This window comes from Pelophylax lessonae (assembly GCF_965119305.1).
Source record: "Pelophylax lessonae genome assembly, chromosome: 6".
In the NCBI taxonomy this organism is placed as follows: Eukaryota; Metazoa; Chordata; class Amphibia; order Anura; family Ranidae; genus Pelophylax; species Pelophylax lessonae.
In genome coordinates this window covers 331694351-331709153 of record NC_138773.1, presented here as the reverse complement: position 1 = coordinate 331709153, position 14803 = coordinate 331694351, and the positions used below count along the sequence as shown (strand labels likewise).

General features: G+C 55.8%; 1 protein-coding gene across 2 annotated transcripts; it reads left to right on the top strand.

The window, feature by feature from the left end:
- Positions 1–1572: 1572 nt before the first annotated feature.
- STEAP3 (STEAP3 metalloreductase) lies at positions 1573–14459 on the top strand. Of its 2 annotated transcripts, none has more exons than XM_082260592.1 (6): positions 1573–1645; positions 1712–1757; positions 2209–2690; positions 7878–8405; positions 10265–10429; positions 14152–14459. In XM_082260592.1, the coding sequence occupies exons 3-6, from the start codon at positions 2211–2213 to the stop codon at positions 14428–14430; spliced, it is 1452 nt and encodes a 483-aa protein (XP_082116718.1). In that variant the 5' UTR covers positions 1573–1645; positions 1712–1757; positions 2209–2210; the 3' UTR covers positions 14431–14459. The 2 variants fall into 2 exon arrangements, with proteins under 2 accessions (XP_082116718.1, XP_082116719.1); XM_082260593.1 differs by having other exon boundaries at positions 1597–1618.
- The last annotated feature ends 344 nt before the right edge of the window (positions 14460–14803 follow it).

Genomic DNA, 14803 nt, shown 5'->3' with positions numbered 1-14803 from the left:
GGAGGTCATTATAATGGAAGTTGCAGCAGACCAAGCCTAATATATGTCAGCACAACTGCTTGTAGTCTCCACAAGGGGGCGCATGTGACGGGGTGACAACACAGGTAGACAGCTGGGAGATAAGGACAGAGTGTTGTCACCCTATAACAGGAAGTGCCTGAACAAGGACCTCCATGGCGGGATCATCGGAGGTCATTATAATGGAGGCTGCAGATTTATAAAGAGTGGAAATGATAATTGGAAGGACGATGAATATATAAAATATTTTACATAGAACCCCTCCCCCGACCATCACTGCACAAACTCCCCCATTACTGATACCCGGTATAAAGTGTATACGGGGCAGTATATATATATCTGAGATTACATATGAGGTGTTTAGAGAATATATACAGGGGGGAAGGGTATGTAGTGTATATACAGAGGTGATATATAGACATATATGGGGCAGGATATAGAAGGTGTATACAGGGGGTATATATGGAGTAGTGTGTTTTGGGGTGTATATAGATTGTATACATGGGGTATGTATGGGGTGTATATATATTGTATACAGGAGTATATATTGGGGTGTATATAGATTATATACAGGGGGTATATATGCGGTAGTATTTATTGGGGTGTACATAGATTACATACAAGGGGTATGTTTGGGGTGTATATATATTGTATACAGGAGTATATATTGGGGGTATATAGATATACAGGGAGTATATATTCGGGGGTATATAGATTATATACAGGGGTAAATATTGGGGTGGTATATATATTGGGGTGTATATAGGAGATAGTATATATTAAGGTGTATATAAATTATATATAGGGGGTATATAGATATACAGGGGGTATATATTGGGGTGTATATAGATTGTATAAAGGGGGTATGTATGAGGTAGTATATATTGGGGTGTATATAGATTGTATACAGGGGGTATATAGATATACAGGGGGTATATATTCGGGGGTGTATAGATTATATACAGGGGTAAATATTGGGGTAGTATATATATTGGGGTGTATATAGATTATATACAGGGGGTATATATGCGGTAGTATTTATTGGGGTGTACATAGATTACATACAAGGGGTATGTATGGGGTGTATATATATTGTATACAGGGAGGTATATATTGGGGGTATATAGATTATATACAGGGGTAAATATTGGGGTAGTATATATATATTGGGGTGTATATAGGAGATAGTATATATTAAGGTGTATATAAATTATATATAGGGGGTATATAGATATACAGGGGGTATATATAGGGGAAGTATATATTGGGGTGTATTTAGAATATTTACATGGGGGGTATATAGATTGTATACAGGGGGTATATATTGGATGGTATATAGATTGTATACAGGGGGTTTATATTGGTATATATATATATACTCGGTGTATATAGAAGGTGAATACAGTCGATCCATAGACAGGACACGCGGGGCGGGGCTAGGAGGGGAGGAGAGGGGCGGGGATCGGCGGACACGCCCTCCCCGTACAGATACATTGTATCAGTCTCGTTATCTGAGGCCCCGCCCTCTCCGGGTGACTATTGGGGGGGTGATGAGGTCACGTGGTCCAGGAACTGTACGGAGGAACACGTGACTGACCAGGTGAGATCTGAGGGTGACCCGAGAGAGGATACAATGTTATAATTTATCTCCCCTCCCCCTATATTATAATATTTGTATTTACCCCCCCCCCAGATCCGGGTGTCAGGAGAATTCCCCCATTGGCTCCGCCCATAATCAGGTAAGGGGGGGGGGTAATATTGGGGGGAGTTTGTGGATTTCCTGAGGACACAGCGTATGGCAGCGCCTTATCTCCCCCTCCACTGACTCCTCCCCCAGGGGGTCCCAGCCCCTCCCCCTCCCATATGTGACGTCAGCAGAGATAAGAGAGGATATATAATGAGGGATCGGAGCTGGGATGGTAAGGAGGAACCCCGCCCCCATCTCTGGTGTATGTCAGCGATATTACCGCCCCCCAATATCCGGTGTATGGCAGTGATATTACCGCCCCCCATCCCAGAAATATCCCAGAGAATCAGCCAATCGCAGAGGGCGGGATCCAATGTTGGGTGGAGTTATAGAGAGAGATAATATTGGGGTGTCCTCATCATATTGGGGGGGGGGGCACTGGGTGATATAATGGGAGGGACAATCCTGGCTCCTCCCCCTAATCGGATATTTATATTTTGCAGGTATGGTGACCTCGGAGATGGCGAAGCCTCTGTTGGCGAGTGAACGCAGTGACTCCGCCCCCTCGGGCGTCCTCTGCGGGGAAACCATCGGCATTCTGGGTAGTGGGGATTTCGCTCGCTCGCTGACCGCCCGCCTCCTCTACTCCGGATTCAAGGTGGTGGTGGGAAGTCGGAACCCCAAGCGTAGCTCCGCCCTCTTCCCCGCCGACGCCGAGGTGACCTTCCAGGCGGACACCGCCAGGCGCTCAGATCTGATCTTTGTGGCCGTCTTCCGCGATCATTACTCCTCCCTCAACGCGCTGGGGGAGGAGCTGGCGGGGAAAATTCTGGTGGACGTCAGCAACAATCCGGAGAGCAACGCCAACCGCGAATCCAACGCCGAGTACCTGGCCGCCATCTTCCCGCGGTCCACCGTGGTCAAAGCCTTCAACGTCGTCTCCGCCTGGGCCCTGCAATCCGGCCCCAAAGAGGGCAACAAACAGGTAACTCCGCCCCTTTTATCTGTTCATTGGTTTATTGTGGAGCGCCAAACCCCCCCCCCCCCCCAAATTATCTCCAAATTTTCTACAATTCTCTCTATAATCCCCCCTATAATCTGCTAATCTCCCCTAACCCCCCCCCCCCCCCAATTCTCCCTATAAACCCCCAACCCCCTCCTATAATCTGCTAATCTCCCCTAACCCCCCCCCCCCAATTCTCCCTATAAACCCCCAACCCCCCCCTATAATCTGCTAATCTCCCCTAACCCCCCCCCCAATTCTCCCTATAAACCCCCAACCCCCCCCTATAATCTGCTAATCTCCCCTAACCCCCCCCCCCCCATTCTCCCTATAAACCCCCAACCCCCCCCTATAATCTGCTAATCTCCCCTAACCCCCCCCCAATTCTCCCTATAAACCCCCAACCCCCCCCTATAATCTGCTAATCTCCCCTAACCCCCCCCCCCAATTCTCCCTATAAACCCCCAACCCCCTCCTATAATCTGCTAATCTCCCCTAACCCCCCCCCAATTCTCCCTATAAACCCCCAACCCCCTCCTATAATCTGCTAATCTCCCCTAACCCCCCCCAATTCTCCCTATAAACCCCCAACCCCCTCCTATAATCTGCTAATCTCCCCCAAACCCCCCCCCAATTCTCTTTATAAACTCCACCATACCCTCTATAATCCCCCCTATAATCTGCTAATCTCCCCTAACCCCCCCCCCAATTCTCTCTATAAACCCCACCATACCCTCTATATCCCCCCCCCCCCATCCCCCTCCTATAATTTGCTAATCTCCTCTATAATCCCCCCCCCCCAATTCTCCTGATTACCCACCCCCCCCCCCGATTTTCTTTATAATCTGCTATTTTCCTCTGTAATACCCCCCCCCCCCCCCGTTATCTCAATATTGTTTTACAATTCTCTCTGTAATCCCCCAATTCTCTCCATATTTCCTACAATTTCCTCCATAGTCCCCCAATTTTCTCTAAAATCCCCTCCCCCCCCCCCACACTTTTCTCTGTAATCCTGCAGATGTTCTGATCTGTTTGGATTTGAACTTTTCCAGTGAGGGGCAAAGATACAATGTAACCGGAGGGGAGTGTGTGTGGGGGGGGGGGGGGGGAGATAATGAACCTCTGGGGGAGGGGGGGGGAGTTGGTGGTTTGATAGTTTGATTATATATTTTGGATTAGGGAATGAAACATTCGGGATTTCTGAAGCTGGAAATGGAAAAAAGGCTGAGATTTCATTATTTCTAATGTTTGTAAATCTGCAGCGCCTGTCCATGTATCCCCGCCCCCCCCCCCCCCCGTCCTGACAATGTATCCCCCCCTGTCCTGTCCATGTCACCCCCCCGGCTTCCCCCCCATCCTGTCCATGTCCCCCCCCCCCCCTGTCCTGTCTATGTCACCCTCCGCCCCCCCCCCGTCCTGTCCATGTCACCCCCCGGCTTCCCCCCCGTCCTGTCCATGTCACCCTCCCCCTTCCCCCCCCTGTCCTGACCTGTCCATGTCACCCTCCGCCCCCCCCCCCCCGTCCTGACCATGTCCCCCCCCCCCCCCATCCTGTCCATGTCACCCCCCGGCTTCCCCCCCGTCCTGTCCATGTCCCCCCCCCTGTCCTGTCCATGTCACCCTCCGCCTCCCCCCCCCCATCCTGTCCATGCCCCCCCCCCATCCTGTCCATGTCACCCCCCGGCTTCCCCCCCGTCCTGTCCATGTCCCCCCCCCCCCTGTCCTGTCCATGTCACCCTCCGCCTCCCCCCCCCCCATCCTGTCCATGCCCCCCCCCATCCTGTCCATGTCACCCCCCGGCTTCCCCCCCGTCCTGTCCATGTCCCCCCCCCTGTCCTGTCCATGTCCCCCCCCCCCCCCCTGTCCTGTCCATGTCCCCCCCCCACCCTGTCCATGTCACCCCCCGGCTTCCCCCCCGTCCTGTCCATGTCCCCCCCCCCCTGTCCTGTCTATGTCACCCTCCGCCTCCCCCCCCCCGTCCTGTCCATGTCCCCCCCCCTGTCCTGTCTATGTCACCCTCCGCCCCCCCCCCCGTCCTGTCCATGTCACCCCCCGGCTTCCCCCCCGTCCTGTCCATGTCACCCTCCCCCTTCCCCCCCCTGTCCTGACCTGTCCATGTCACCCTCCGCCCCCCCCCCCCCGTCCTGACCATGTCCCCCCCCCCCCATCCTGTCCATGTCACCCCCCGGCTTCCCCCCCGTCCTGTCCATGTCCCCCCCCCTGTCCTGTCCATGTCACCCTCCGCCTCCCCCCCCCCATCCTGTCCATGCCCCCCCCCATCCTGTCCATGTCACCCCCCGGCTTCCCCCCCGTCCTGTCCATGTCCCCCCCCCTGTCCTGTCCATGTCCCCCCCCCCCCTGTCCTGTCCATGTCCCCCCCCACCCTGTCCATGTCACCCCCCGGCTTCCCCCCCGTCCTGTCCATGTCCCCCCCCCCCGTCCTGTCTATGTCACCCTCCGCCTCCCCCCCCCCCGTCCTGTCCATGTCCCCCCCCCCATCCTGTCCATGTCACCCCCCGGCTTCCCCCCCGTCCTGTCCATGTACCCCTCCCCCCCCCGTCCTGACCATGTATCCCCCCCCTGTCCTGTCCATGTCACCCTCCGCCTCCCCCCCCCGTCCTGACAATGTATCCCCCCCTGTCCTGTCCATGTCACCCTCCGCCTCCCCCCCTGTCCTGTCCATGTCACCCTCCGCCTCCCCCCCTCCTGACCATGTATCCCCCCCCTGTCCTGTCCATGTCAACCTTCGCCTCCCCCCCCCCGTCCTGTCCATGTCACCCTCCGCCCCCCCCCCCCGTCCCGTCCGTCCTGTCCGTCCTGTCACCCCCTGCCTTCCCCTGTCCTGTCCATATCCCCCTCCTCCCCCTCCCCCCCCATCCTGTCCATGTCACCCCCCGGCTTCCCCCCCGTCCTGTCCATGTCCCCCCCCCTGTCCTGTCCATGTCACCCTCCGCCTCCCCCCCCCGTCCTGTCCATGTAACCCCCCCCACCCTGTCCATGTCACCCCCCGGCTTCCCCCCCGTCCTGTCCATGTACCCCTCCGCCCCCCCCCCCACCCCCCGTCCTGACCATGTATCCCCCCCTGTCCTGTCCATGTCACCCTCTGCCTCCCCCCCCCCCCCGTCCTGACCATGTATCCCCCCCTGTCCATGTCACCCTCTGCCTCCCCTCCCCCCCCCCTGTCCTGTCCATGTCACCCTCCGCCTCCCCCCCCTGTCCTGTCCATGTCACCCTCCGCCTCCCCCCCTCCTGACCATGTATCCCCCCCTGTCCTGTCCATGTCAACCTCCGCCTCCCCCCCCCCCCCACGTCCTGTCCATGTGACCCTCCGCCCCCCCCCCCCCGTCCTGTCCATGTCACCCCCTGCCTTCCCCTGTCCTGTCCATATCCCCCTCCTCCCCCACCCCTGTCCTGTCCATGTCACCCTCCTCCTCCCCCCCCTGTCCTGTCCATGTACCCCTCCGCCCACCCCCCACCCCCCGTCCTGACCATGTATCCCCCCCTGTCCTGTCCATGTCACCCTCTGCCTCCCCCCCCCCCCGTCCTGACCATGTATCCCCCCCTGTCCATGTCACCCTCCGCCTCCCCCCCCCCATCCTGACAATGTATCCCCCCCTGTCCTGTCCATGTCACCCTCCGCCTCCCCCCCCCGTCCTGACCATGTATCCCCCCCCCTGTCCTGTCCATGTCACCCTCCGCCTCCCCCCCTCCTGACCATGTATCCCCCCCCTGTCCTGTCCATGTCACCCTCCGCCCCCCCCCCCCGTCCTGTCCATGTCACCCCCTGCCTTCCCCTGTCCTGTCCATATCCCCCTCCCCCCCCATCCTGTCCATGTCACCCCCCGGCTTCCCCCCCGTCCTGTCCATGTCCTCCCCCCCCCTGTCCTGTCCATGTCACCCTCCGCCTCCCCCCCCTGTCCTGTCCATGTCCCCCCCCCCCACCCTGTCCATGTCACCCCCCGGCTTCCCCCCCCCCGTCCTGTCCATGTACCCCTCCGCCCACCCCCCGTCCTGACCATGTATCCCCCCCCCCTGTCCTGTCCATGTCACCCTCTGCCTCCCCTCCCCCCCCCCGTCCTGACCATGTATCCCCCCCTGTCCATGTCACCCTCCGCCTCCCCCCCCCCCCATCCTGACCATGTATCCCCCCCTGTCCATGTCACCCTCCGCCTCCCCCCCCCCCCCCCTGTCCTGACCATGTATCCCCCCCCTGTCCTGTCCATGTCACCCTCCGCCTCCCCCCCCCCTCCTGACCATGTATCCCCCCCCCGACCTGTCCATGTCACCCCCTGCCTTCCCCTGTCCTGTCCATATCCCCCTCCCCCCCCCCCATCCTGTCCATGTCACCCCCCGGCTTCCCCCCCGTCCTGTCCATGTCACCCTCTGCCTCCCCTCCCCCCCCCCCGTCCTGACCATGTATCCCCCCCTGTCCAGGTCACCCTCCGCCTCCCCCCCTTCTTGACAATGTATCCCCCCCTGTCCTGTCCATGTCACCCTCCGCCTCCCCCCCCCCCCTGTCCTGACCATGTATCCCCCCCCCCTGTCCTGTCCATGTCACCCTCCGCCCCCCCCCCCCCGTCCTGTCCATGTCACCCCCTGCCTTCCCCTGTCCTGTCCATATCCCCCCCCCCCCCCCCTGTTGTCACACCACATTGTTATCAGGAAACCTGAGGAATGACAGGAAGTGGCTGGAAGAGGCCGCAGGAAATTAACGGAGATGCAAAGAAAAATGAAAACCGAATCTTCTAAAAGAAATAAAAAGGAAACGTTGATTGATAAAGTTGATAAAATTTTTATGACCTCCCACCTAGTAATCTTGTGTGCCCGGCTGTATAGGAATGCGGGGGAGGGGGCGCAGTGACATTGCAGCTCGATGGGGTGAATCCCCCCCCCCCCCCACACTGAAGGAATCGGGTGACACCGGTCTGTAAAAATCCTTCCACAAAGCTGTTGTCACCCGATTGTTGGAATTGGGAGGAGTCAGAATTGATATTTGTTATTGTGGGGGGAGGGGCACAGTGTAGATTATGGGGGGGGGGGTCTGGGTTATGGTGCCAATAGGGGGCGGTTCTCTTTATGATGGAAGGTGAACCTGTCTGGGCTCAGCCATGAACCAATCAGAGTGAGCTGTCTGGAATTTGCAATGACTTTCTGCTCCGCCCCCTGTAGGTCCTCGTCTGCTCGGACAGCATCGATGCCAGGAGCCGCGTAGCCTCCATTGCACGGACCATGGGGTTCACCCCGGTGGATATGGGGGCGCTGTGTGCGGCCCGTGAGATAGAGAACGTCCCCCACCGCCTCCTGCCGCTCTGGACCATCCCAGCGGCGCTCGCCCTCTGCCTCTTCTTCTTCTTCTATATGTATAACTTTGTGAGAGTCGTTCTTCACCCGTATCTGATGGAGAACAAGAACCGCTTCTACAAGATGCCGGTGGAGTTGATGAACGTCACCCTGCCCTGTGTGGCCTACGTCCTGCTGTCATTGGTCTACATGCCGGGAGTCCTGGCAGCCATTTACCAGCTGCGCAACGGCACCAAATACAAGCGATTCCCGGACTGGCTGGACCAATGGATGATTCACCGCAAGCAGATCGGTCTGGTGAGCTTCTTCTTCGCGGCCCTCCATGCGCTCTACAGCTTGTGTCTTCCCATGCGACGCTCCGCTCGCTACCAGCTGCTCAATGACGCATTCAAACAGGTACGTCTACTGTCCAAGAATGACCTGGACTGGTGGCATAGCCCCTGGACTGGTGGCATAGTCCCTGGACTGGTGGCATAGCCCCTGGACTGGTTGGCATAGTCCCTGGACTGGTGGCATAGCCCCTGGACTGGTGGCATAGTCCGGTCTCTGTCCCTCTACATCAGGTCAGCTGGAGAAATGTATTCTAAGTGTTGGCTGACATGTTTCTTTTTCTTCCTCATGGACTTGTGCCTGCAGTCCATTAGGGGTGTATCTACAGCACTCTGATTACTTGTGCCCATAGCTTATTGTGACTGTCATACAGCTGGTGGATGGACCCTGAGGTTGGGATGGGACAGGTTTGGTTGCACTGGGATGGGTTGTTTGGGATGGGACAGGTTTGGTTGCACTGGGATGGGTAGTTTGGCATGGGACAGGTTTGGTTGGGATGGGACAGATTTGGTTGGCAGTGGTTGGTATAGGTATGGTTGGGTTGGTTAGGATGGGTTTAGTGGGGTTTGGGTAGGATGGGTTGGGATGGAATGGGTTTGGTTGGATTGGGATAGGTATGGTTGGGTAAGTTAGGATGGGTTTAGTGGGCTTTGGTTAGCATAAGTTGGGTTGTGATGGGTTTGGTTGGGTTCGTTTTGGTTTGATTGGGGTGGTTTTTGTTGGTATAGGTATGGTTGGGATGGGATTTGGTTTGGTTTGACTGGTTAGGATGGATTTTGTGGGGTTTGGTTAGGATGGGTTGGGTTGGATTGGTTAGAATAGGTTTAGTGGGCTTTGGTTAGTATGGGATGTTTGGTTGGGTTGAGATAGTTATGGTTGGTTTGGTTGGGTTAGTTAGGATGAGTTTTTAGTGGGCTTTGGTTAGGAAAGGGTTAGTTGGGTTGGGATAGTTATGGTTGGTTTGGTTAGGATGGGTTTGGTTGGGTTGGATTAGTTAGGATTAGTTTAGTGGGTTGTGATGGGTTTGGTTAGGTTAGTTTTGGTTTGATTGGGGTGGTTTTTGTTGGTATAGGTATGATTTGGTTTGGTTTGGCTGGTTAGGATGGATTTTGTGGGGTTTGGTTAGGATAGGTTTAGTGGGCTTTGGTTAGTATGGGATGTTTGGTTGGGTTGGGATAGTTATGGTTAGGATGGGTTTGGTTTGGTTGGGTTGGATTCGTTAGGATGAGTTTAGTGGGCTTTGGTTAGGATGGGATATGTTTAGTTGGGTTGGGATAGGTATGGTTGGTTTGGTTAGAATGGGTTTGGTTGGGTTAGTTAGGATGGGTTTATTGGGCTTTGGTTAGGATGGGGTTGGTATGGGTTTGGTTGGGATAGGTATGGTTGGTTTCGGTGGGTTGGGTTAGTTAGGATGGGTTTAGTGGGCTTTGGTTTGGTTGGGTTGGGTTTGGTTGGGATAGGTATGGTTGGTTTGGTTAGGATGGGTTTGGTTTGGTTGGGTTAGTTAGGATGGGTTTAGCGGGCTTTGGTTGGGTTGGGATGGGTTGGGTTAGTTAGGATGGGTTTAGTGGGGTTTGGTTGGGTTGGGTTGGGGCTTTTTTTTGCAGCAAAAATAAACAGACAAAATACTACAATGTGAAGGGATTTTTCATAGTACAAGAAAGTGGGTGGTGGAAGGTTCCTGTGCAGGGGCCACACGTGGAAGGTTCCTGTGCAGGGGCCACATAGGGCCCCTGCACAGGTTAAACATCTTGCTGTATATTTCACAGATAATTATATCTCCGGGGTCTCTGTTGATCAGTTAATAAAGACGGTGCTGTGCTCCCCTCTGTAATAGAGGCTGCAGTATGACTGTCCTAGGCAGTAGTCATGTGACCAGGTCAGGCGATAATCACTGTCCAATCAGAGGTGTGTCTGTGTTTCAGGTGAAGCAGAATGTGACGAGTTCCTGGGTGGAGGAGGAGGTGTGGAGGATGGAGCTCTATCTCTCATTGGGGATTCTAGCGCTGGGAATGCTCTCCCTCCTGGCTGTGTCCTCCTTACCATCGGTGGGGAATTCCCTGAACTGGAGAGAGTTCAACTTCATCCAGGTGAGAAGCGCGAGCCGCCATCATCCCGTGTACAGGAGGAGCCGACTCCTCACCACAATCCGTTCCCTGTTCTTCCATCATGGCTGCCTCTCCTCTCCCATTTACACTCTTCTCCTTTCCTCCACTCCCTCCCTCGGTCCATCTTCATTTCCCATCTATCCTCTATGTTCCGTCTCTTCTCCTTTACTCCACTCCCTCCCTTCCCTCCCTCAGCCCATCTTCATTTCCCATCTCTCCTCCTCCTCCATCTTCCCTTATGTCTCTTCTCCACTTGCTTCCCTCAACTCCTCTCTTTTCCTCTTTCATCTTTCCCTCTACCTTCCTCTCCTTTTTATATGCCCCCCCCCCCCCCACACTTTCCTCTCCACACATCCCTTTCCCTCCAGTCTCCTCTCCTCATTCGTCTCTTTTCCTTTACCTTCTCCTTTCTATGCCCTCATCACTCTTTCCCCAACTCCTCTCCTCCCCACTCCATTTCATCCAATCTCTGACCACCCCTTTCTCATCTTCTGTGTCCATTCCAATCTCCTCTCCCATCTCCATTTCTCTTCTAACCTTCTTCCTGTCCTCTCTTCTTCTCCCCATCACCCTCTCCTCCTTTCCAAATTGTTTCTCTCCTCTATACTTCTACACCCTACCCTCTTCTCTGCTCCACTCCATACACTACTCTCCACTCCACAGCCTACACTCTTCTCCACTCCACACACTACTCAACTCTCTACATCTCTACAGCCTCCTCTCCACACCCTACTCTTTTCCTCACCTCCACACCCTGCCCTCCACTCCACAGCCTACACTCCACTGTCTACTCTCTTCTCCACTCCACTGTCTTTCTTCTCCAATCCAGTCTACTCTTGTCTCCATTCCACACCCTGCTCTGCTCTCCTCACCTCTACAATATCCACTATACTCTTTTCCTCATCTCCACACTCCACTCTCTTCTCCACTCTACACTCTACTCTGCTCTTCCCACCACACCCTTCTCTCCTCCCCACTCCACACCCTACCCTCTTTTCCTCACCCTCCTCTCTTCTCCACTCCACAGCTCATTGACTGTTCAGGAACTCTTCTGTCTATAAAAGTGTCTCCGGTATAATCTCCAATATCTATCAATAAATCTGGCTGTATCGGTGGGCGGCGGTATAGGCGATCCCCTGATATCCGGTCAGTAGGGGGGTGGTATAGGCGATCCCCTGATATCTGGTCAGTAGGGGGGCGGTATAGGCGATCCATGGTATCCGGTCGGTAGGGGGCGGTATAGGCGATCCCCTGATATCCGGTCGGTAGGGGGGCGGTATAGGCGATCCCCTGATATCCGGTCGGTAGGGGGGCGGTATAGGCGATCCATGGTATCCGGTCGGGAGGTGGGCGGTATAGGCGATCCATGGTATCCGGGCGGTATAGGCGATCCATGATATCCGGTCGGTAGGGGGGTGGTATAGGCGATCCCCTGATATCCGGTCGGTAGGTGGGCGGTATAGGCGATCCCCTGATATCCGGTCAGTAGGGGGGTGGTATAGGCGATCCCCTGATATCCGGTCAGTAGGGGGGCGGTATAGGCGATCCATGGTATCCAGTCGGTAGGTGGGCGGTATAGGCGATCCATGGTATCCAGTCGGTAGGTGGGCGGTATAGGCGATCCATGGTATCCAGTCGTTAGGTGGGCGGTATAGGCGATCCCCTGATATCCGGTCGGTAGGGGGGTGGTATAGGCGATCCATGGTATCCGGTCGGTAGGTGGGCAGTATAGTCGATCCCCTGATATCCGGTCGGTAGGGGGGTGGTATAGGCGATCCATGGTATCAGGTCCGTAGGTGGGCGGTATAGTCGATCCCCTGATATCCGGTCGGTAGGTGGGCAGTATAGGCGATCCATGGTATCCGGTCGGTAGGGGGGCGGTATAGGCGATCCATGGTATCCGGGCGGTATAGGCGATCCCCTGATATCCGGTCGGTAGGGGGGCGGTATAGGCGATCCATGGTATCCGGTCGGTAGGTGGGCGGTATAGGCGATCCCCTGATATCTGGTAGGTAGGGGGGTGGTATAGGCGATCCATGGTATCCGGTCGGTAGGTGGGCTGTATAGGCGATCCCCTGATATCCGGTCGGTAGGTGGGCAGTATAGGCGATCCATGATATCTGGTCGGAAGGTGGGCGGTATAGGCGATCCATGGTATCCGGTCCGTAGGTGGGCGGTATAGTCGATCCCCTGATATCCGGTCGGTAGGGGGGGCGGTATAGGCGATCCATGGTATCCGGTCGGTAGTTGGGCGGTATAGGCGATCCATGGTATCCAGTCGGGAGGTGGGCGGTATAGGCGATCCCCTGATATCCGGTCGGTAGGGGGGCGATATAGGCGATTCATGGTATCCGGTCGGTAGGGGGCGGTATAGGCGATCCCCTGATATCCGGTCGGTAGGGGGGTGGTATAGGCCATCTCCTGATATCCGGTCGGTAGGGGGGCGGTATAGGCGATTCATGGTATCCGGTCGGTAGGGGGCGGTATAGGCGATCCCTGATATCCGGTCGGTAGGGGGGTGGTATAGGCGATTCATGGTATCCGGTCGGTAGGGGGCGGTATAGGCGATCCATGGTATCCGGTCGGTAGGGGGGCGGTATAGGCGATCTCCTGATATCCGGTCGGTAGGGGGGCGGTATAGGCGATTCCCTGATATCCGGTCGGTAGGTGGGCGGTATAGGCGATCCCCTGATATTCGGTCGGTAGGTGGGCGGTATATTCAATCCATGATATCCGGCCTGTAGGGGGGCGGTATAGGAGATCCATGGTATCCGGTCGGTAGGGGGGCGGTATAGGCCATCTCCTGATATCCGGTCGGTAGGGCGGCGGTATAGGCCATCTCCTGATATCCGGTCGGTAGGGCGGCGGTATAGGCGATCCATGGTATCCGGTCGTAGGGGGGGCGGTATAGGCGATTCCCTGATATCCGGTCGGTAGGGGGGGCGGTATAGTGATCCCCTGATATCCGGTCAGTAGGTGGGCGGTATAGGCGATCCCCTGATATTCGGTCGGGAGGTGGGCGGTATATTCAATCCATGATATCCGGCCTGTAGGGGGGCGGTATAGGTGATCCCCTGATATCCGGTCGGGAGGTGGGTGGTATAGGCGATCCATGGTATCCGGTCGGGAGGTGGGCGGTATAGGTGATCCCCTGATATCCGGTCGGGAGGTGGGTGGTATAGGCGATCCCCTGATATCCGGTCGGTAGGTGGGTGGTATAGGCGATCCCCTGATATCCGGTCGGTAGGTGGGTGGTATAGGCGATCCATGGTATCCGGTCGGGAGGTGGGTGGTATAGGCAATCCATTGGAGTTCCCCTGCAATGTGGATTTGGGGGGGGGGGGGGGGTTGTAGATTGAGGGTACAGTGACCCCCCCCCTTCCCATCTGCAGTGCTGTGACCGGATGGCGCTCAGTGCAGCACACAGCCCCCCCCCCCCCCCCCCTCAGTCCCCGGTGAGACTAAAGAAGAATTTGTAATGTGCGTTTTCTTTCCCAGTAACGAGTTTTCCACTTTTCTTCTCCAATTATTTTCCTCTTCCTCTCCGTTACAAACGAAGTGAAAATTGTGACAGGTTAATTCCTGACTTTTCTGGTCGCAGGGGACCCCTCCCCCCCTCTGTACAAATCTGAATTCCTCCTAATCAGAACTCCGCCGCCGTAATGCGCAAATTCTTTCAACTTTTCTTTCCTTTGTCTTTGCAGTCGAAGTTGGGATTGGCCGCGCTGGTGGTCGCCACTCTCCACACTCTGACCTTCGGCTGGAAGCGAGCATTCGATGCAAACCGCTACAAGTTTTACCTGCCGCCGACCTTCACCCTGACCCTCATCCTACCGTTCATCATCATCATCGCCCGCACCGCCTTCCTCCTACCCTGCCTCCGCACAAACCTGGCGCGGATCCGCCGGGGCTGGGAGAAGAAAACCAGCGGCAGGTTCTCCGATCGCAGCGACACGTCCACGGAATGTTCCAGCAATGTATAGACCAATGGAGGAGGAGGAGACTGAACCATGGGGGGGCATCGGGCCTCCTGGAGGGGGATGATGGGTAGCAGAATTTTCCAGAATCTCCATGTAGAAAGGTGGAGACCCAGAAAGAGATGTGAGAAAGGCGCCTACTACAGGCCATAGGAGAATGGATGTACAGTAACCCATAGCAACCAGTCTGCCACCTATTGCTGTAGTAACCCATAGCAACCACAGGGTCCACCACCCATCACTGTAGTAACCCATAACAACCACATGGTCCACCACCCATCATTGTAGTAACCCATAGCAACCACCAAGTTCACCACCTATCACTTTAGTAACCCATAGCAACCACAGGGTCCACCACCCATCACTGTAGTAACCCATA

What these genes read in the sequence shown, in the direction of transcription:
- STEAP3 (XM_082260592.1), top strand. Translation starts at nt 2,211, where the DNA reads ATGGTGACCTCGGAGATGGCGAAGCCTCTGTTGGCGAGTGAACGCAGT. An exon ending in CCAAAGAGGGCAACAAACAG is followed by an intron (nt 2,691 to 7,877) that starts GTAACTCCGCCC and finishes CGCCCCCTGTAG; the next exon opens with GTCCTCGTCTGCTCGGACAG. An exon ending in TCAATGACGCATTCAAACAG is followed by an intron (nt 8,406 to 10,264) that starts GTACGTCTACTG and finishes TCTGTGTTTCAG; the next exon opens with GTGAAGCAGAATGTGACGAG.